General features: G+C 37.0%; 1 protein-coding gene across 1 annotated transcript in view; it reads left to right on the top strand.

The window, feature by feature from the left end:
• Positions 1–24,187, top strand: part of ABCA13 (ATP binding cassette subfamily A member 13) — a 410,641-nt gene that overhangs the window by 156,598 nt on the left and 229,856 nt on the right. Inside the window, exon 27 of the mRNA XM_074036523.1 lies at positions 12,339–12,444. Within this exon, the coding sequence (XP_073892624.1) occupies positions 12,339–12,444 (106 nt within the window). The remainder of the gene's footprint in view (positions 1–12,338; positions 12,445–24,187) is intronic.

The raw sequence follows: 24,187 nt of genomic DNA, 5'->3' as shown, positions 1-24,187 counted from the left end.
GGAGGCTAATCGTTTGACTAGTTGAGAGCTGTCAGCTGGCATGAGTCAGTTTCCCTACAGACAGAAGGAGGTGCTGCTTCCAGGGGTAGTTTTGCCATCCTGGGTCCCTTGGAAAAGAAAAATAAAATAATATTTTTTGGATTATAAAGAGAAATTGTCAAAAAAGCCCAGACTTGTTATGTTCATGTCTGTCTCTCTAATCATTCACCAGGTTAATCTGGTTGTTTACTAGTTGTATGGCATCTTGTACAGATAAATTGAACACATTCATAAGCTCACTGGACTCTCAGGTCAGGGAGGAAGACCCTGTGGGAATATGGACCAAGCACACTTATCAGTGAAATAATGAGTGTTCACCTCCAATATATTTACTGATTTACAATTAAACACATGCGACAGGAAGAGTGGGTCTTCCCTTTACATAAGTGGCATTTTGCTTGTCGCTAATGAAAGAGAAAACCTTGGTAATATTCTTAATTTTTATTATTAAGAAGAGTGAAATTTTGTGGAACATTTTGCTTGAATATTTTATGAATTTAAACATCACAGAAAAAAAAAAAAAACACAAAAACTGGTGAGGAGAGCCTTTATGTCCTGCGTAGATGCTTAGCTTTAAAATGTTTTGTTAATTATTGTGGCATATATGACCAATCAATAATATCTCAAGGTAAAATGTACATTTAGGGAGAGGCTTATTCATAACCATAGCATATGTAAATAAGATTCTTCAGTATTCTTCTTAGTAATTCCCTTCCTTCCTGCCTTCCTTCCCTACCTCTCTCTTTTTGCTTCCCTTCCTCCTTCCTGCCTACATCCTGCTTTCCTCCCTAATTTTTAGGTCTGTCTGAGTTCTTAGTCACATCTGAGGCTAAAATGAAGAGCCCACAGAAATAAGAAGGTGTCAGCTGTGCTGTTTCATGTTTGCTGTGCTTGTGTTACTCGTATTATCTGCAAAATCTTTTAAAGCCACTATCTCCTTTATAAGTGTTATTTTAGTAAAAACTAGATAAATCAATGTAAAAATCTACTTAGGCCCCTACAAAGCTGCGACCTGTTGCAACTTAAAGAACCGTCACTGTGGCCACAGAGGCCACCGTTGCTCCTACCAGTCTTAAATATAAGGAATTCTTTATGTCTGGTAGGTTCCACCTAGGAATAGAAACTGAGATTTCCATGTTTCCTCCTGCACCCTCTGGGGTGCTGAGAGAGCTGGGGCTGGACAGAGCCTGCAGGGCCGCGGGGAGTGCTCTGCATCCTTGATCATGCATGGTGCTCTCTCACTGCAGAACGACTCCCCTACCTTGGCACCCTTACCTGTAGGTTGGGAATCATGGAAGGAACCACAACATAGGGTTGAAGGGAAGAAACTTCTAGCGCAGAGCGTGACACACAGACAGACGACATTCGTTCCGCTTGATAGGGACTTGCATGAGATGCCGTGGGAGGATCCCCAGCCAGGGAGTGCCCCGGGACCAAGGAAAGCCTCCTGCAGGCACTCACCGAGGACAAGGCTGGAGCTGAAACCTGGGTGTGTCTTGGGGTTTAGAGGCTGCTCCCTTTGGCTTCCTCATCCACCAGCCACAGGCCCAGCCTCCCACCTCCCCCAGACCCATGTCCATGCTTCTCCTTGTGATGTCTGCCCCTTCCCCACTCTCATCTCTACAGAACTCGGGCCTGTTAAGAGCTTACTGTACTTCGGTCCTTCCATGCCCCGAATTCTAAACCAGTCTTGAAATCTCACTGCATATACCTCTTTTTTTTTTTTTAAACAAGAGTTACCCATTTCACAATATTTATTTTGAACAGTTTTTATTTTTCCTATAGTCATGAGTTACCCATTTCCCAATATTTATCTTGAACAGTTTTTATTTTTCCTATAGTCATGATGTTCATGGTGACATCATTTCTTTTATAAAAATGTGTCCTTATGTAGTTCCTCTCCTCCCTGCTTTAAGACACTTTGGTTGTTTCCTGAGTTTTGATTTTGCCATTGAGACCACACGAGACCGAAGAACAGGGTCCTCCAGCTTCTCCATAGACTGATTCCCAGAAGTGCGATTACTGGGTTCATGGGGATAACCCTGAAGATCTGTGATGGGGTCAAATGACAGAGTCCCAAAATGATAACACGCATTTGTGTCCTAGATGCTTTTTTTTCATGTCCCTCAATCTTTTCCTCATTTCAAAAGAAACCCAGTGCCTTCTAGTCACATTTAGGATTTCCTAACTGGCCTGCTGCCCCATAGCTTCTTCAACCCATGGTTGCCATGGGAAGAGCCTAGGAGTCAGGACAAGAACATTGACACTTGCATTTATGTTTCATCACTTCCTGTCAGGGGCAACCTGAACAAATCACTTAGGCTGGACATTTATTTTAATTTCAAAAACTTTTTAAAGAGCAGTTTTAGATTCTCAGCAAAATTGAGCACAATTTGTGCTCAATTGAAAAATTGCACAATTTGTGCATTCTGTGTCCCTCTACCTCCCTTGCCCCCAGCCTCCTCCACTATCAACATCCCTGCAGAATGGCTCATGTGTTACAATTGATGAACTGACATGGACACATCACCATCCAGCCCTCTGGGCTTCACTCTTGCTGTTGTACGTTCTGTGGGTTTGGATGAATGTATAATTCCATGGATCTGCCATTATAGTATGATGTGGAACAGTTTCACTGCCCTGAAAATCTCTTGTGCTCTGCCTAGTCATTCCTTCCTGCCCCCAGACCCAGCCACTGATCTTTTTACTGTCATTGTAGTTTTACCTTTTCCAGAATGTTGCAGAGTTGGGAATCATACAACCCTTGTGGCCTTTTCAATTTGGTTTCTTTATCTTAGTAACATGGATTTAAATTTTCTCTGTGTCTTTTAATGGCTTGATAGCTTATTTCATTGCACCACTGAATAATATTCCAGTGGCTGAATGTACTGTAGTTTATTTATCTGTTCACCTACTGAAAGACATCTTGGTTGCTTCCAAGTTTTAGCAATCATGAACAAAACTGCTATAAATATCTGTGTGCAGATTTTTGTGTGGACATAAGTTTTCAACTTATTTGGGTAAATACCTAAGACTGCAATTGCTGTATCATACGGTAAGAGTGTCTTTAGTTTTGTAAGAAACTGCCAAACTGTCATCCAAAGTACCTGCACCATTTTGCATTTCCACCAGCAATGAATGGGAGCTTCTGTTGTTCCATATTCTTGCCAACATTTGGTGCTGTTAGGGTTCTGGATTATTGCCATTCTAATAGGTGTGTAGAGGTATCTCACTGCTGCTTTAATTTGCATTTTCCTGATGACATATGATGCAGAGCAACTTTTCATATTCTTATTTGCCATTTGAATATACTCTTTAGTGAGGTATCTGTTTAGGTCTCTGGCACACTTTTTAAAAATTGGGCTGCTTGTTTTCTTATTGTTGAGTTTTAAGAACTCTTTGTTAACTTCATTTTCTCATCCCTACAGTAGGTTTATCTTCCCTATCTTCCACACACAGTTTTTGTTTACGTCAAATCACATAATTAACACTGAGTGCAGGTTACATATTGCTAGATTGTGACATAAATATGAGGACTGATCAATATTTTTCTACTATTTATATCCAAAAAACATGTGCAGTGGTGTATTTTCAGATTAGACATTGTTGTATTTTAATCTGTCTATATTTTAATGTTACAATATACCTTGCATTACAGAATAACTTCTAAAAATTCTTTTTATGCTATGTATTAGTCCATTCTCACATTGCTGTAAAGAAATACCTGAGACTGGGTAATTTATAAAGAAAAGAGGTTTAATCGGCTTAAGGTTCTGCAAACTGTACAGGAAGCATAGCAGCATCTGCTTCTGGGGATGGAAGGTGGAAGGCAAAGAGGGAGCAGGCATCTTACATGGCAGGAGCAGGACCAAGAGAGAGTGGGGAGGTGTCACACACTTTTAAACAACCAGATCTCACAAGAACTCACTCATTCGCTATACACTACCAAAGGGGGATGGGGCTACACCATTCATGAAAACTCCACCCCCATGATCCAGTCACCTCCCACCAGGCCCTACCTTGGACACTGGGGATTGCAATTTGACATGAGATTTGAGTGGTGACACAGATCCAAACCATATTATGCTATATTCCTTAAACATCTCTATTTCTGTTTAATAGTCACCATTCTTTTATAAAATATTTATATTTGTACTTTATCCATTCATATTCCTTTCAGAAATATCTGTCTTTCTCCTCTTTGCCTTCTTTTCTTAAAAAATATATGTTTATGTACTTCATATGTAAAATTCCTACAGTAAAATCCACTACAAGTTTGACAAATGTATAGAGTTGTAGAACCACCGCTCCAATCAAAGTACAGAGGAGTTTCATCCCCACCACCTTCTGAAAAGAATAATTCTTCCATGTAATCTGCCTCTGCAATTTTTTAAATTCAGGATTCATGTTCTTGCTATTAGTCACCCCCAGAACAGCAAGAACTCCTCACAAGTCAGGGAGGAGCAACAGAACAAGTTGTTCAATTACTTTGGAGATGTAGTACGTGTTTCTTCAACTGCTTACAGTAATTTCTACTTTCTACATTTAGTATGTGCTTTGCACATAATAGGGCTTAAGTAAATATTGATTTACTAGATTTTACTTATCTCTCTTTTTCCACATCTCTCACACACACAGATGCTAAGAAAGAAATTATCTAAGGGCAACCATGGGCAAAGAATCTAGAATATATACAATGTATATGAGATCTAACAAAATATAAACAGTATATTTAGAGCTGTTTGAGAAAGGCATCTTAAATTGGAAAAAGATTGGGGCTTTTGGAGAACCTTCTTTTGTTTGGCAGAGGCTATAAAATGTCTATCTCAACCAATTTTGTCTCTTCACACTTGGCGAGCATTGACTTTCCTTTCTTATGTCTGTTATTGATCCAGAGTTAGCATGGCTGTTGTAGCACTGAGGCTGCTTTTCTCTTCCTTCATCTGCATTTTGCCTGATGACTTAACAGGAGTGAGGAGCACCTGTCAATGAACTCTCCAGTTTAGCTCTTCAGCTAAAAAGCATATTTTATTTCTAAACTGCAATACACTTACTATAAATTATTATCTCCCAAACTTACCTACAAGCTAGTGAAATTAAGATTTAAAATGGAATCACCATAGTCACCAGTTTCATTAAGGCATCTGTACTTTCTACTCCAATGCTTGGACCTAAGGACAATACTGGCAAGTTACAATGTTTACTTTGTGTGGGATGGGACCATAGAGAGCTAGAAGTCTTAGCTTTGCCTACGGAATATATTTGCAGCAACCTCTGAAGCCAAGACAAAACTTTCTGGCATAATGCAAACAGAGTAAATTTTTGCAGTGTATTTTTTAAAATAATTTTGAAGTTTCTAGTAATGTTTTAGAAAGGTTGGTGAGCCTGCCTGAGATGGGAAGTTTCTTTCTTTCCGGCTTGCTAAATACGGATTAGTGGGTTCCCTTTGTACCTTTGCCAAGGAGGTTCTGCATGCTAGTTCCTTGGGTGCATGAACTCAGCTGCCCCATCCTATGCAGCATTAAGAGGTCAAGCCTGGGCCTCAGATGTAGGGCTTGATCTTTTTGTTTTTTGACTTTTTTTTTAAGAACGATTTTTAAGAAAAAAGAATTCCTGTACTATCTTTGCCCATTTAAGTTTCAGTTGTGCCCCTCATGTCCCTAAGAGCAAAAAGATCCAGTCCAGGATCACGAGCTGCACTCAGTTGCATGCCTCTTTAGTCACTGTCAATCTGCAAGGATTCCTCAGTTTCCTTGACTTTCATGACCTCACTATTTTTGAAGAGTCCAGAGCACGTATTTTGCACAATGAGCCTCAATGTGAGTTTGCCCTATTTTGCTGTGATTGGTCAGGTTATGAATTTTTAGCTGGCACACTCCGGGGGTGATGCTGTGTCCTACTGCTCCTAGCTGCCTGCTGCACAAGGCTGATCTGCGCCCTGGCTAGTGGGGTGATATTTTATCCCAGGTAAAGTGGAAAGTGGTATCTGCCAGGCTTTCCCACTCTTAAGTTAATTTCCTTTTTTCTCTCCTTTTTTTTTTCTTGAGGATATATTTTGAGACTCTCTAAATTCCACTTTTCTCACCCACCTGTTTCAGCATCTTCTAATGTTCATTGCCAGAATTAAAAATTATTACTATGGCACTTGCCAAGTGGTAATTTTTCTAATTCCATCATTTCTTCTATGTGTTTTAGTTGGCATTGTCCAGTAAGAAAGAACTTTCTCTTTACTCCATTGACCTATTTATATCAGGAGCCACTCATAGCATCCTATTCTACTCAATGAGTTACAATTCAGTAGAGTCATTATTTACTTTGAGGCTCATGTCATACCAAGTTGAGCCGGTGGGAGGTCCTTCACGCTGGTTTTCGTGCCCTTTAACTCATGCCTCCTACTCTTTGAGCATTTTCCTGCTTCCTGACAAAACAAGATGTTCTAGGATTACCATTCTTTCCCAGCCCTGGCTCGAGAATCAGCCATTTCTCCAAGAAATCCTGGCTGCTCAATATACTCATGACGGCTGGGGTGTTGCTGCTCTGAGGTTTCCTCATGGATAAAGTAAAAGATCCACCTCTATTTTTGCTTCTCTTTCTGCCCATAAATAGAAAACTAGGAGTTCAACTCCACATGGCATCTCTAATTCCAATCCAATTACGTAGCATTCATTTAGTGTTTCCTCTTGCCTTACTGGCACCGCCCTTCTCTGATACTAAGAAACTCAACTTACTCATTCCTATGCTACCTTTTCCCTCAGTCCTCCTGTGTGCAGCTCATCTTCCAAGTTCTCCACGCTGCTTTGCTGCTCTGGTCACATGCCCTCTTGTGGGAACCTGCCCCACTCCAGCTGCCACTTTGTGTCGGCCCCAAACCCTAAACTGGTGTCTTCCTTACAAAAAAAAAAAAAAAAAAAAAAAAAAAAGGAAAGGAAAGAAGGAAGAAAGAGGGAAGAAGGAAGAGAAGGAAACAGGTAATTTTTGAGAACCTGTTCCCTTTTTCTTTTATGTGACATCCTGTTTGTTGTTGTTGTTGTTTTCTTTTTTCTTTTTCTTCCTAAAGAACAATACATTCAATATTTTGAGGATTCTTCATTTGGGGGCTAAGGTCCTCTTAACTTAGAGCAGCCTCAGGGTCTAAGCATTTATGCAGACAGCCTGGTGTCTTGTAAACACTGACTGTGCTATCAGCCCTTCCACTGGAGTGCTGTGACCCATTCTTTGCATTCTGTTTATAACAAGGTCTTGTAGGATGTCACAGAGCCTGAGTGTGAACTATAATTGACCTTTTATAACATGTCTTTTAATCTTCCCCTTGTACGAATAAGCAAACTGAGAGACTAAGAGACCAAAAAGATAATGAGTTGACCAAAAATCAGAAACTGGATTTTTTTTCATTTTGTGTTGGACTCCAAAATTTTCTACACTACTTTCCAACTTCTACTGTTCTGTAGTCTCCAGGGACACCTCAAATCAACAGCCCTTGTTTCAAAGGTGTGTTGACGGTGTGATAGTTCTAGGATACGCTAGATAATGGTCCCCCAGCGATGTCCACGTTCTTATCACTGAAGCCTGTAAATGTTACCCATATGGGACTGTGGCAGGAGATACCCCAAATTATCTGAGTGGACTTGATGTAATCAAAAAGATACATCTAAAGGGGATTGAGGAAGGTCAGAGAGGAAGAAGGATGTTATGATGAGGCAGCAGTTGGAGAGATGAACTTTAAAGATGGAGGCTGGGGCCATTGGCCAAAGAATATTGGCAGCCACTAGAAGCTAGGAAAGTCCAGGGAGTGTATTCTCTCTTGATTTTAGCCCAATAAGGCCTATATCAGGCTTCTGACCCCCAGAACTGTAAGATACTAAATACATTGTCTTAAGCCACCACATTTGTGGTAATTTGTTACAGCAGTGATAGGAAATCATACAAGCTCCTGTAAAATAACAAATCTTGCTGCATGCATTGTGTTAGCATGTCAGGGGACAGCCCTGCCCAAGGTCCCATATTTAGAGAGCAATTGCTAGTGTCTCTAGTGTTTCTTATCATCTAAGTTGTCCATGTGTTTTCATCTTCTGCTTCTTTGAAAAACAATTGCTTTGGGGAAACGGAAAGAGTACATCTTATGTTACATGTAGGTCAAGTTTGGAAATTCTTCCTCTGCTCATGTCATCACTCAACTGGGTTCCATTGTCCTTGTCTTACAAAAATTTGATCAGCTTAATAAATTTCTCTAGCATCTAAGCAAAAAAGTACCTTGCACTGACCATCTCCAGGACACAATCCATCAAACTGACACTTTAAGTGTAGATCATATCTGGGGTCTCATGCTTCTTGACAATACCCTTTAAACGGAGAACCGAAAAGGATGGGGCATAGGATTCATGGCTGAGGGATTGATAGCACAATCAGTGTAGAGATGACACTGGGCTGTCATAAATGCCTAGACCTCAAAGCTCTTTTAAATTAAGGAGACGTAGATCCTCAAATGAAGAATCCCAAAACTTTTGAATTTACTGTCCCTTGAAAAGAAAGAGTAGATATGCCATAGGCATTGCTTTTAAAGCCATATTTTTGTTGCATTTTAAATTACTTTCATGCTAGTTAGTGCCCTTGAGACTTCATTTCATCATTTCTTATTTTATTCTTATTTACTTTGCGTGATACATTTACCTAAAAATTAATGAGTAGTTTGACCAACTTGATTGTCCTTTGACTTGAGAAGCTTGTAATTTCCGTGAAATTCAAAACATTAGATAAGATTGGAAACAATATTCTACTTATTTTGTATGAAAGTCGGAAGGTGTAGGTCTTATTTGGTCCTTTTGAATTGGCCTATGGCCTATGTTCAGTTACAATGATGGAAAATACCACCAAAAGAGGAGGAAGACGTATGTATAAATAATGTCATTCCATACTAAATGCACAAACGCAGCATTCTTCTTAAACTGGAATGTGTTTCCAGGACATTAGATGTTTAGCCTGCATTCAGATAACTTCCTGTGCAATTGCTTAACCTTTATTTCTATCTCTTTTGGAGGATTGTTTATATGTTTTGACCAGAACTTTTATAATCTCAGTGAGAATATTTTTGCAGTATTTTGCATCTCCTCGTAATTATTGAGATGAAACAGAGTTTAAGTTTCTTTATTTGAATTACTTTAAAAAACCTGAAGAATGCCTTTCAGTAGAAATATTGATTTAAATATTGCTGGAAAGTATGTATCAGATAAGAAGGAATGCAGTGAGACCTCAGTTAACATTGTTGATGGGTTCCTGGAAACTAATAATTTAAGCAAAACAATTTTCCCCCCTCATCAACGTTGTAGCAAAATGGCATTGAATGAGATGACATTGTTTGAGGACCTGCTGTATGTCCTTTTGCTTAAAGTTGCCATTGTGACCAGTAACTTACTGATGATGCTGAGTGAGGACTTACTGTAAAATGATATAATGTGGAAATACTATGTTCAGAAGTCGGTGAAATGTTAGGAGCCTTCTTATAAGTTTTCTTTCATTAAATCCCTAGGTAATGTTCTATTCTGGATGCTAGGGTTACCTGAAATACTGGCCAAGGAGAGTTTTACAATTGTTGTCTAACTGTGTGATTCAGTGTGAGAATTATAGTGCAAAATAACAAAAGCAAAGTCTACCATCAAGACTTGAAATCTTTGATTACAGTGATCAATGTCATATTGCTTTTGAAAAGAGTAACCTTTATTGGCCCTCTCTGTTAACGGGGCTACTTTGACATTTTGTCAAATTCTCAGAACCTCCTGGACAGCGTGCCTGCAGTTAAGGTGAGCTGCTACTTGATGGCACTCATAAAATTCTGATTGTCTTAGGCTTGCCTTTCACTACTCACAGGCAACGTTCCAGAATTTTCAGACACATTGTACCCAGATACTTAGTGTCGTACCATAAGTGATTGTATTTCCTGCTGATCTGTGAGATCACTGAGGGCAAAAACTCTGTCCTTATTCTGTTTCCTCCTCCAACACACACGCACACAAATGTGTGCATTCAAACATGTGCATACAGATTCACACATGTTTGCACACACCCACTCACACACACACCCACACACCCTCCACCCCACCACATGCAACTATGGCCTTTTATGAGAGGAGTTAGAAAAGGAAAATTTAAAAAGGACAGATGAATATTGTTATCAATAATGCCTTAATTATCAAGGTATGCTTCATATAATCATAGTTAAATGTGACCATTAAATGAAAATTCTATTTAGAATAAGATGTAAAGGAAAATCTTTAGTCAATGAATAAGTCTTGATTTTCACTATTTCTATTGTTTCCTATTTCATTCCCTATAAATGCACTAGGTGAAGACTTACTGCAGTAAGCCTCAATGCCCTCATCTTAAGCGAGGATAATAGTACTTGTCTCATCAGATTGATCTGAGAATTACATGATGAAACATAGCACATACACCCTACTACACTTACTCATCCTTATCTAGCTACTGTTAAGACCAGACATTGCCAGCATGCTACATGCCAGGCATCGTTTTTATAACTTTATACATAAATGCATTTACTGCTTGCAACAATCCTATAATATGTCTTATTTATTACCATTTATCATGTGAGGAAACTAAGTTATAGAGGGGTAAAATAATTTGTCCAAGGTCACATGGCTGACGCACACTCAGAAATGTTATTTATCATTATTCTTCATGTTATTATTTGCAATAGTAGTGAGGTTTGCAGTTTTTCCTTGGAGTCTTACTGGGAATCAGCAAAGGGTTATCTTTCACAGGAAGGTAGCTGCATCTGACCTTTCACTAGTGCTATGCTTGCAGATTTTGCTCAGTAGGATTTTGCTAATTAACCACGTGCAGAGATATTGCATGCCTCTCCTGAAGGCTTGCTTGCTCATGGCTTCTTCTTTCTGGTGCTTTCACCCATCTTTCCTGGTGGTTGGGAGCTCCTCAGGAACATCTAGAGACAGTCAATGCCTTTTTGCTTATTTAGAGGAATCAGAATGGTGAGGTTGTGTAGAGAAATCAGAAGTGAGGCAGGGTGCTCAGTGTGGGCTGATATCTGTGTATGCAGGTATTGGACTTCACTACCCAGTGCATTGGGTGGGAGGTACCAGCTGGATGGACAGTGACACTGGCCCAGCAGGAGTCACTTGGAGAGGGGCCTGGGCCAGGGACCAATATCTCTATGGATATGTGCAGAGGAAGGGGTGATGGAAGCTCCTGCACAGATGATGCCAAGGGAGAGAGTGGCAATGCACAGTGCCTAACTTGGTGCATGGCCCACAGAGGGTGTTCAGGAAACGTTGGCTAACCACATGAATAACAGAAGACTTACTGAATGCTTCCAGAGTCTATGCCTGGCACTTTACAGCTATCATCTACTCAACGTTAGATACTGTGATCATCATCTCTGTTTTATTAATACAACAAGGCAGCCAACACTCTGGGTGGTGCAATCCTATGCCTGCAGACACAGAGCTGGCCCACATCTTGCCAAGAGTGGAGCTCCAGCAGTTAGGACTGTGCTGCTGCAAAGCTATGTCTCCTTGACTTTTATGCTTCTTGTGCATTGCCCAGTGTTTATTTTAGAGATTCTTTTTCCATCACTCCATAAATCCCTGCCAGCGATCCAGGTGCAGCTCAAGGGCCTCGATGTCTCCAACCCACCTCATTTCCCTTTGTGTAGGCTCACACTTCTGCTTTCTCATCTTAATTTTGCTACTTTAGTCATAGTCTTTGGCTTTGAATAAATTGAGGTTAGACTTCTGCCTCCACTACTAACCAAGAAATGACTTCAAGCAAGTTATTTAATTAACTACCTTAGTGACATCATATATCACAGCCCATGGAAAGCACACATTTAATGGGGATTTTTATGCATGAGATCCCATCTACTGTGAGTAAACTGAGCACTGCAATTTTATTGTCTGATTCACCTCTGAATTCCTAAGATGTTGGTACAGTGAGTCACAAACTTAAGTTGAATCGGATACACTGTGTTACTATCTGTCCCCTCCCTGCCTACCACTGCCTATGCATTTGACCAGCTTCCACTAGCCTGTGAGGGTCTGGGAGTTCACAGCCAAGTTTCATTCATCTTTGCATTCTATGGGTAGCCTGTTTTGCTGAGAACTAAGTAGTCTTAGAGTTATGCCAATTAAATGGATGACAAAGTGAAACATATAGGGTGTGTTTGGCATATGTTGTCACAATAGATTAGGCAATTGAGGCAGTAGAAAAGAAATGCGATGTGTATAGAAACATAAAATAATACCTGGCTTTTTTTTTTTTTTCCCCAAAAGGTGTTTTTGATGCTTTTGCAAGATTCCAACAAGAAATCTCACCTTGCCCTGGGGACTGAGTCAGAGCTGCAGAACCACAGGCCTGCAGGACATCTGCCTGGCTACTGTAAGTACAGAATGGCTTCCTGCATTTCTGCTGGAGGAACAATGACACCAGCCTTATTCAACATCCCTTGTTTTAAAAGTTGAATAGCAAGGTTCTGAAGTTAGTAAGGAGATGTGAGCGTATAGTGAGGGGGCAAGTAAATACAGGTCAGAGGCAAAGAACTTTGAGTTTTATCTTGGCTTGAAAAAAAACAACTGTGTGTTTATGGGACACATTTATCTTTTCTTCAGGACTTGACTTAGTATAAAAAATTTCTCAATATATACAGTTAGAGTAATGACCACCATTCATCTTCTTTTACTTTCATCACAAACTGGTCTGGCCTACCTGTGTGGTGTGCCTCTTATGTGCAGGCACCCTTCTGGTAATGGATTTGCACGGCTTAACAAAGCCCCGGATGTGGGCTTTGCCTTCATGCAACCTCTGTCCATTTGGGACCAAATCATGGCTTCAGCATTTGTATGCAGCCTCCTTTATAGGCTTTAATGATTGAACAGAATCTGGATTTGGTGTCTAGGTGTGTGACTGAAGCTCCAGTTCAATCCAATTCCTGGCATATTTATTAGCAGCAACTCAGCAAGGATCGCTGAGCTGAGCTCTAGGGATGTGGAGGGTAATAAATCTAAGGCCTTCCTTCAGAGATTTCAGTCCGCCAGGCACATGAACTCGTGAATAAATAACTAGAATTAAATATGTTATAACCTTTTATGATGTTTCCCAAATTGCATCCTCCTGACAACTGTAGGAATTGCTATTGCTGTACTTCCTCTTTAGCTCTTAGTAGTATCAGATTTGAAAAACATACAATTTAGCCATTAAAATAGATGTGTAGTAGTTTCTCATTGTGGTGTTAATTTGCATTCGCCTAATGATTATGTTAAGCCTATCTTTTTCTTTCCCACAGTTTTATTGAGATATAATTCACATGACACAATTCACTCATTTAAACAGGACCATTCAGTGGCTTTTGGTTTCTTCAGAGTTCTGCATTCATCACCACAATCAACCTTAGACCATTTTCATTACTCTGAAAACTGATGTCACTTAGCAATCACTCCTCGAAATCCCCATCCCTTCAGCTATATGCAACCCCTAATGTACTTGCAATCTCTAATAGATGTGCCTGTTTTGGACAATTTATATACATGGAATCTTAGTATGTGTGGCCCTCTGTGACTAGCTTCTTTCACTCAGCACAGTGTTTTTGAGGTTCATCCATGTTACAGTATGCCAGTACTCAATTTATTTTGATTACCAAATATTTCATTGTATAAATATATCACATTTTTGTTTGTCCATTCACCAGTTGATGGGCATTTGGGGTTATTTGGGGCTATTGCAAATATACTATTATGAACATTTATATACACATTTTTTTGTGGATATGTTTTCTCTTACATGTATACCTAGGAGTGAAATTGCTGAATTATGTTTCAATCATTTGTGAAACTGCTACTCTGTCATCTAAAGTGATCACACCTTACATTCCAACCATTAGTATATGAAGGTTTTAATTTCTCCACATTCTCCCAACCTTTGTTATTATCTGCTGTTTTGATTATAGACACCTTAGTGGATGTGACACACACCTTAGTGTGTATCTCATTGTGGATTTTATTTACATTTCACTGATGGTTAATGATGTTGAATATCTTTTCATAGGCTTCATGGCCATTTGTATATTTTCTTTGGAGAAATCCATATTCAGATTTTTTGTCCATTATTAAAATTGGGCAGATTTTATTTCTAGAGCTGGAAGAATTTCTAATTATGGAATTGTGTGAGTTAAGTGGAATGGTAACGAGGTTTTTATAAATGACCTTTATGAAGTTGAAGAAGTTTCTGTCTATTCCTAATTGTGGAGTGCTTTTAATCATGAAAGGTGTTGGATATTGCCAAATGCTTTCTCTGCATCTATTGAGAGGATCATATGTTTTTTGTTTATGTGTGTATTTATATGGTATATTTTTGATCTTTGGTAGTTAAAACAACATTGCATTCCTGGGATAAATTCTACCTGGTCATGTCATATATTGCTGGATTTTATTGTGCTAGTATCTTGTTGAACATTTTTGTATCTTTATAGCAGACATTGGTCTGCAATCTTCTTTTCTTGCAATGTCTTTGTCTGGTGCTGTTATCATGGTTATCTTCACCTCACAGAATAGGTTGAGAGGTGATCCCTTCTCTCCTATTTTCTGGACATGTTTGTGAATAATTGGTATTAGCTCTTCTTTAAATGTTTTGTAGAATTCACCAGTGAAGGCTTCTGGGCTTGGGCTTTTCTTTGTGGGTAGGTTTTTTTATTATTATTAATTCAATTATTTAATTGATGTAGGACTATTAGATTGTCTGTATTTTTTTCAAATCAGTTTCAGTGTTTTGTGTCTTTCCAGGAATCTGTCCATTTCATTTCAGTCAATATGCTGTTTTATGTTGTTGGCGTACAATTGTTCATAGTAATCAGTTATAATTTCTTTTATTTTTTTAAAGTCTGTAGTGATGTTTGCCAAGTGTGGTGGCTCACGCCTGTAATCCCAGCACTTTGGGAGGCCAAGCTGGGTGGATCATGAGGTCAGGAGATCAAGACCAGCCTGGCCAACATGTTGAAACCCCGTCTCCACTAAAAATACAAAACATTAGCTTAGCGTGGTGGAAGGCGCCTGTAATCTCAGTTACTTGGAAGGCTGAGGCAGAGAATTGCTTGGACCTGGGAGGCGGAGGTTGCAGTGAGCCGAGATTGTGCCACTGCACTCTAGCCTAGACAAGAGAGCAAGACTCTGTCTAAAAGAAAAAAAAAATGTCTGTAGTGATGTTTCACCTTTCATTTCCACTTCTAATAATTTCAGTCTTCTCTGTTTTCTTGGTTAATCTAGCTGAAGTGTTGTCAATTTTTGTAATGTTTTCACAGAATCAGCTTTTGGTTTTATTGATTTTTCTCTTTTCAATTTCATGAAATTCAGCTCTAATTTTTATTATTTTGTTTCTTTTGCTTACTTTATATTTAGTTTGCTCTGTTTTTCCAGTGTCTTCGGGTGGAAGTTTGCATTATGAATTTGAGATCTGTTTTTTATAATAATAAGCATTTACTGCTATACATTTTTCTCTAAGCATTGCTTCAGCTGTATCCTGTGAGTTTTGATATGTTGTATCTTCATTTTTCATTCATCTCAAAGTATTTTTAACTTCTCTTTTAATTTTTCATTTTTTATTTAGGTTGTATTGATTTCCACATATTTGTGAGTTTCTAAATTCCTTTTTGTTATTAAAGTCTCATTTCATTTTATTGTGACCTGAAGAAAACCAGAACGGGTTCATATTTTTAGCAGAGACGGGGTTTCACCATGTCGGCCAGGCTGGCCTCAAACTTCTGACCATCGGAGGCGAAGGTTGCAGTGAGCCTATATTGTGCCACTGCACTCCAGCCTGGGCAACAGAAGGAGATTCCATCTCAAACAACAACAACAACAACAAAAATTTCTTTTCAATTTATTAAGGCTTGTTTTATGGTCTATGCTGGAGAAAGTTCCATGTACCCTTGAAAAGAATGTTCATCTGTTGTGATAGGTGGTGTGTTCTATAGACATCTGGTATTTAGTTTGTGTGTAGTGGTTGTTCAAGTCTTTTGTTTTGTAAATTATTTTATCTGTTAATAAAATTTGGGTATTGATATTTCTGATTACTATTGTAGAATTGCCTATTTCTCCCTTTACATCTGTTGACTTCTGTTTTTATGTCTTTGGGGACTCTGTTAGGTACATAAATCATCACAATTTTGTATCTTCCAGATGTAAGGCTTATTTCATATCTTTTATAGTCTTCTTTCCTTCTTGTATTCTTCCTGGTCTTTTTAGACAGTGCTGGCACTATACATGATGAAGTAATTTTCGCAAAAATCTTTGTGAAACTTTCTTAGGTTTCAGTAATATGCATCCATTAGACAAAAGCCAGGTGGTTTTGAAATAACCTCTTCTCTATTTTTTGGCTTCTGCATAGATGGCAGAGGGAACCACACCACAAAGCTTCCTAGAGGTCCTCTGGTTTGGTTGAGTAGACCTGTGAGACACACTTGATCTTTTAAAAAATTTTTTAATTTTATGTATGTAACAAACCTGCCCATTGTGCACATGTACTGTAGAACTTAATGTATAATAATAATTAAAAAAAATCTATATACATTATAAATAACCCAGTTAAAAAATGATCAAACAACCTGAAGAGACATTTCTCTAAAGAAGACATGCAAATGGCCAACAGATATATGAAAAAATACTAAATTAATAGTCAACAGAGAAATGCAAATGAAAACCACAATGAGATATAACCTTATATCTGTTAGAATAATTAATATTAAAAAGACAAAAGATAACACATGCTGGGGAGGTTGTCAAGAAAAAGGAATTCTTCCACACTGTTGGTGGGAATGTAAATAAGTATAGCCATGATAGAAAATAGTATAAAAGTTCTTTAAAAAATTAAAAATAAAACCACCATATGATCAAGGAATCCCATTACTTGGTATATATCCAAGGAAATGAAATCAGTATATTAAAGAAATATCTACACTCTGATGTTTATTGCAGCACCATTCATAATAGTCAAGACATGGAATCAACCTAAGTGTTCATCAATGGGTGAATGGGTAAAGAAAATATGGCCTATGTACATAATAGAATACTATTCAGTCTTAAAAAAGAAGCAAATTCTGTCATTTGTGACAACATGGATGAACCTGGAGAACATTATTTTAAGTGAAATAAGCTAAGAACAGAAAGGCAAATGCTACATGATCTCACATATATGCAGAATTTTTAAAAGTTGAAGTCACAGAAATAGAGTAGAATTGTGGTTACTAGGGGCTGGGAGGGGATGTGGTGGGGAGATGTTGGTAAATGGATACAATATTTCAGTTATATAGGAGAAGTAAGTTCAAGAGATCTATTGTACAACATGGTGACTGTAGGTAATAACGTTTTTTATTCTTGAAAATCTCTAAAAGAATAGATGAGTTTTCTCACCACAAAAAAGTATGTGAGGTGTTGCATATGTTGATTAGCTTGGTTTAGCCACTTCACAAGGTATACATATTTCAAGACATCATGTTGTACATGATAGATATAATTTTTATTTGTCAACTATAATAATAAACAAATAATAGTTTACGACAGGTTAAAAAAAAAGAAAATCTACCAAGTGCGTTCAAACACATGCACGTAATATATCGTTGGAAGGGTAAAAAGATGCTGGTAATGGAGTTTGCCTCCAGGGGAGGAAACTGAGTAGCTGAAGGATTCTATAGCCCCCGTAGATTTGCACTATGTGAATTTTAGCAAGTGAAAATAATTTAAAAACAAAGAAAAATAAAAATAAGTACGGTACTCAAAAAAATTTTTTTTTCATCTAGGACGTTTATTAGTAGTAGAAAATATCAAATGAATTAGCAAATGTGTTTTTATATATGATAAATTTATAATATATTGTACATATATTTATATAAATATATAATACATGTATGTATTATATATAAGATATATATTTTTACTGTGCTAAAATATACATAATATAAATTTTACCATTTTAACCATATTTAAGTGTACAGCTCAGTGGCATTATGCACATTCACATTGTTGGGCAACCATCACCATCATCCATCTCCAGAACTTTTTTATCTTCTCAAATTGAAACTCTGTACTAATTAGACAACAACTCCTCATTTCTCCATCTCCCAGTTCCTGGAAACCACCATTCTAGCCCATGTGGCTATGAATTTAACTACCTCATATAAATGGTATCATACAGTATTTGCCCTTTTGTGACTGGCTTATTTCACTTAGAGTAAGAGTTTCAGAGTTTATCCATGTTGTAGCAAGTGACAGAATTTCATTCTTTTATAAGGCTGAATAATATTCCAGTATATGTATGTATCATGTTTCATTTATCCATTTATCTGTTGATGGACATTTGTATTGCTTTCATCTTTAAGCTACTGTAATAATGCTGCTATTAAAATTGGTGTACAAATATCTCCTCAAGCCCCCTGCTTTTACTTTTTTTGAGCATATAACAAAAATGGAATTACTGGATCCTATGGTATGTTAAATTTTTGAGAAATTGCCGTATCATTTTCCACAGTTATTGCACCATTTTACATTCCCAGCAGCCATGAACTAGGGCTCCAATTCCTTCACATCTTCACCAATGCTTGTTATTCCACTTTTTAAATAATAATCATCCTAATGGGTGTGAAGTGGTATCTTATTGTGGTTTTGATTTGCATTTCCCTAATGACTAGTAATGTTAAGCACCTTTTCATGTGCTTATTGACCATTACCATATCTTCTTTGGAGAATCCTCTAGTAAGGCCTTTGTCCATTTTTGAATGGGGTTGGTTTTTGTTTGTTTTTGTTGTGGTGAGTTGTAGAAGTTCTTCATGTTTTCTGGATATTAATCTCATATTCGAAATATAATTTGTAATTTTTTTCCCTTTCCATGGGCTACCTCTTTACTCTATTAATTGTGCTTTTTCTTGTACTGAAGTTTTTTATTTTGATGGAATTTAGCTTACCTATTTTGCTGTTGTTGTTGCCTGTGCTTGTGGTGGTAAACTCAAAAAATCATTGGCAATTGCAATATCCTGAAGTTTTTTCCTGTGTTTTCTTCCAAGAAGTTTATAGTTTTAGCTTTTACATTAAGGTCTTTGATTTATTTTGAGTTAATTTTCTATACTGTGTATGGTAGGTGTCCATTTTTATTCTCTTGCATATGGATATCCAGTATTCCCCACATCAGTTATGGAAATGACTTTTTCTCACTGAGTGGTTTTGGCTCATTTGTTGAAACCAATTGACCATATATGTGACTATTTCCTTCTGAGTTATCTGTTTTATTCCATTGGTCTTTATGTCTGTTTTCGTGCCAGTTCCACACTCTTTTGATTGCCCTGGCTTTGTAGTAAACTTTGAAATAAGAAAGTGTGAATTCTCCAACTTTCTTCATATTTATCAATATTGTTTTAGCTATTCAGGGTCCCTTGGGATTCTGTATGGATTTTAAGATTAATATTTCTTTTTCTCCAAAATGTCACTAGAAACTTTTAAAGAATGTTGTTGATTAGTTTAGATAACATTGGATAGTATTGATATCTCAAAAATATTAAGTTTTCCAGTCCATGAACATAGACACAAGTGGAACATCCTGCCACTTGTTTGTGTCTTTTTCATTTTCTTCAGTAACATTTTGTAGTGTTGAGTACAAGTTGCTTGCCCTCATGGTTGAGTTAATTCTTCAGTATTTTATTGTCTTTTATGTGATTGTAAATGAAATGATTTTCTTAATTTCCCTTTTCAGATTGTTCATTGCTAATGGAAGAAGTGCAACTAATATTTGTGTATTGATTTTGTATCATGAAACTTCGGTGAATTTGTTTATGAGTACTAACATTTTGTGCTTATGTGTATGTGTGTGTATTTTTTAGAGTTTTATACATCTAAGACTATGTCATCTGCAAACAGAGATACTTTTACTTTATCCTTTTGAATTTGGATGACTTTTATTTCTTTTTGTTGCCTAATTGAGCTGGCTAGGACTCCCTGTGCTATCTTGAATAGAAGTGGTGAAAGTGAGCATCTTTGTCATATTCCCAATCTTAGTGGAAACATTTTTAGTCTTTCAATATTGAGTACAATATTGAGTGTGGGTTTTTCATAAATGGCCTTTATTATGTTTAGGTAGTTTCCTTTTATTTCTGGTTTGTTAAGTGTTTTTTATCATAACAAAGTGCTGAATTTTGTAAAAGTTTTTTATGTGTCAATTGAAATGACCATAGGTTTTTAAAATTTTATCCTTTTAATGTGTGGTATTACACTGACTTTTTTTGTTTGTTGACTCATCCTTGCCTTTCAGGAATAAATCCTCCCTTGTCATGATGTATAATCATTTTAATATACTGTTGAATTTGGTATGCCAGTATTTGTTGAGAGTTTTTGCATCAATATTCATATAGAATATTAGTCGGTAGTTTTTTTTTTAATTATTATTTTGGTAGTTCCTTTGGCTTCATAACTCATTCTGTGAGGCTAGCATTGCCTCATACAGTGAATTAGGAAGTTTGTTCTCCTCTTCAATTTTTTCGAAGAGTTCTAGGAGGCTTGTTGCTAATTCTTCTTTATAGGTTTGGTAGAATTTACCAGTGAAGACATCTTAGCTTCAGTTTTATTTTTTGGTGGGAATATTTTAATAATTGATTCTATCTCCTCACTAGCTATAGGTTTACTCAGATTTTCAATTGCTTTTTGATTCAGTCTTAAAAGTTTGTGTATTTTAGGAATTTATCCATCTTATCTAGGTCATCAAGTATGTTGGTACACGTTGTTCATACTATTGTTATAATCTTTTTATTTCTGTAAAATTGGCAGTAACCTTCTTTACTGACTTCAGTTATTTGAACATTCTTTCTTTTTGTCTTAGTCAATCTAGCTAAAGGTTTATCTATTCTGTTGATCTTTTTAAAGTACAAATTATTGACTTCATTGATTTTTCCCTATTGTTTTTCAACCTTGTATTTTATTCATCTCTGCTTTAGTATTTACTTCATTATTTCTGCTAGAGTTACGTTTAGATTTTTTCTTCTTTTCTTATTTTTTAAGGAATAATGTTAGAATGTCTACTTGAAGTCTTTCTTTTTACATAACAGAAGGATTTAGAGCTATATATTTCCTTCTTAGTGCTGCTTGTTCTGCAACCCAGAAATTTTGGTATGTTGTGTTTTCACTTCATTTGTTTCAGGGTATTTTCTAACTTTTCTTGTGATTTATTATTTGATCCATTTGTTTTTTTGACTGTGTTTTAAATTTCCACATATTTGTGAATTTTTCTGGTGTTTTTCTGTTGTTGATTTCTAGTTTCTTTCCACTGTGTTTGGAAAATACATTTTGTGTGATTTCAATCTTATTTAAAATGTATTAAGACTTGCTATGTTGTATAACATATGATCTATCCTTGAGAATGTTTCATATACACTTAAGAAAAATGTGTATTCTGTTGTTGAGTAGAATGATCTGTTTATGTCATTTATGTACAATAGTTCTATAGGGTTGTCCAATTCTTTGTGTCTTTGTTGATATTCTGTCTGGTTATTCTAACCAATTTTGAGAGTGAGGTATTGAGGTTTCCTACTGTTACTGTAGTGCTATTTTTCCCTTCATTTCTTCCAATATTTGCTTCATATGTTATGAGCTCTCATGAGGGGTACCTATGCATCTCCAATTGGTACGTCTTCTTAGTGAACTGACTCTTTTATAAAAGGGTCAACATAATGTTCTTTGTCTTTTGCATCTACTTTTTACTTACAGTTTATTCTATCTGATATTAGAATAACCACCCTTCTGTCTTTTGGTTACTATTTGCATGAAATGGCTTTTCCCATCATTTTACTTCTAATCTATGTGTATCCATAGACTTAAAATGTGTCTCTGATAGAAGCATGCATTTGGATCCTGATTTTTAGTCAATGCTGCCAATCTATGTCTTTGGTTTATATATTATTTATATATTGCTTTCCTGATTTTCTTTAGTTCTTCATCTGTGTTTTCCTTTAGCTTTTGGAGATTATTTGATAGTTGCTTTAAAATCTTTATTTAGTATGTGTTTCTTTAGAGACTGTTTTTAGAAGTTATTTCTTCTTTTAATGGGTCGGATTTCCCTGTTTTTCTTTGTCTAAATAATCGTTTGTTGGGAGCTGTGCACTTGATAAAATAGCCACTTCTCCTGATCTTTGCAAATTGGTGTGGAATACTTCTGCTAATTAGTGATCCCTTGAGTCTTGAGTTCAGCCTGGGGTAACGGCTTATGGTCTTCTTAGTTATTTTCTGGGCACGTAGCCTATCTGAGCCTCTGTAAATGTGTGCTATTACCTATTTCTTCTGATGTTCCTTCACCACTTTCAAATGCCTTAGCTTTTCAGAAAGTCTCACCTTTTATCCCAATGCCTCAAATGTTTTAATGCATTCCCCTATCCATAATCTTTTTGCCTCAGGCACCCATACACCTGCACTCCTCCTTTAGTTTTCATGTGCTCTAATGCCCACCAAATGCCTTCCATGGTTTCCAATCTTAGATCTAAACTATGCTCTTATTCTTGTGTGCTTGCTGAATCAGGTGAGACAGATACCAGTCCTTTCGGCACCTACAGCCAGGCAAGAATTTTGAAAACGATTTGCATTTTGTTCTTTCTGCCCTGAAGGAGAGATCAGGAATTGAGCCATTTCTTTGACCCCACCAATATGAGAAGAGGTGAGCAAAGTCAAGTAAAACACCACAGAATTTTTCCTACCATTTCAGTGTGTTTTGTTTGTTTGTTTTTGATTGGTAGTTTGGTTGGTGGCTGTAGATCTTAGACTAACTTTCAGAGCTCTTGTAAAGTTGTTTTAGTCAGTCTGTAGTTGTTTATTTAGTGTTTCTATGGGGACAGGGGAGTTTGGACTTCCTAATCTGACATCTTGCTGATGTCACTCTATCCTCTTAATCTTTTTAGGGGACCAATTTTTTGACTAAATACTGGCATTTTGTGAGCTTTTTGAGGTTTGAGCAGAAGGTTCTATAGTCACATACTCAGTCTTTTTTTTCTGCCATGTTATCAATAGCTTTTCTTGACTTTTACTACTTTTTCTTTTTTTAACCTGTTGAGGCTGAGAGTTATCAAAATTTTATCAGTTTATTTACCTATTTTTTGTTTACTTTTGTTTACATTTCTTTCCTCATTTTCTCTCTCTCCTCTCTCATTTTACTATAAGTTCCAGTAGCAACGAGGCAGCACCTTCAATTCTTTTTTGGAAATCTCCTTAGCTAAATATCCAACTTTGTTGCTAACAAATTCTGTTTTCCACATAACCACGTAACCGCAGGAGACAATTTTGCTAAGTTTGTTTGTTTTTTTTTTTTAAACTAATGATCTAACCAAGGAAGTTTAGGTTTTCTCTAGCATACTTCCAAAAACTCTTTCATCCAAACCCTTTCCATGATTTCAAGTTACCCTTACATTTTTAAGTATTTGTTATGTCACTTCTCCATTTCCAGTTTCCAAAATTTATTTTAGTTTTCTGTTGCTATTGATAAATTACCATCAGAACAGATTAAAACAATGCCTATTTATTGTCTCACAGTTTCTTTTGGTCAAGGGGCTGGGCACAGTCCAACAAGTTCTCTGCTTAGGAGCTTACAAAGCTGAATAAAGGTATCATTAGGACTGCATTTTTATCTAGAGCTCAGGGGTCTCTTCCAAACTTGTTTAGGTCCTTGGCGGAATCAGTTCCTTGAGGTGCCCATTTTTTGGCTGGCTGTCAGCTGGGGGCTGCTCTCAGTTCCGAGAAGTCACCCTCAGGTCTTAGTTATGTGATAAAATGTTTACGAAAATCTAATAATCATATTTTCTTTAAATTCTCTCTTACATATAAAAGGAAATGAATGCTCCGAAATTAAACCTTTAGGCAAAACGCTAATAACCAAAAGAGCAAATAATGTGTATGCCCAGTTAAAATAAATTTTGACGTAAAGAGTATAGAGACCAATTATGATATATGCAGGAGAATATTACTACATAGAAATAAGATAAGCAAAAAATGCATTTATGGAATTAACAGACTTTTGTAATGCTATGTAATTCCTTTTACGTAATGCTCAAAAACAGGCACAATCATACTAAAGTGATAGATTCACCCTTGGGCATAAACAATTGTATAGGAGCTCT

The sequence above is a fragment of the Macaca fascicularis genome, chromosome 3 (genome assembly GCF_037993035.2).
Source record: "Macaca fascicularis isolate 582-1 chromosome 3, T2T-MFA8v1.1".
Classification (NCBI taxonomy): Eukaryota; Metazoa; Chordata; class Mammalia; order Primates; family Cercopithecidae; genus Macaca; species Macaca fascicularis.
Note: the sequence above shows the minus strand (reverse complement) of the source record. Positions and strands in the feature narration are given on the sequence as shown.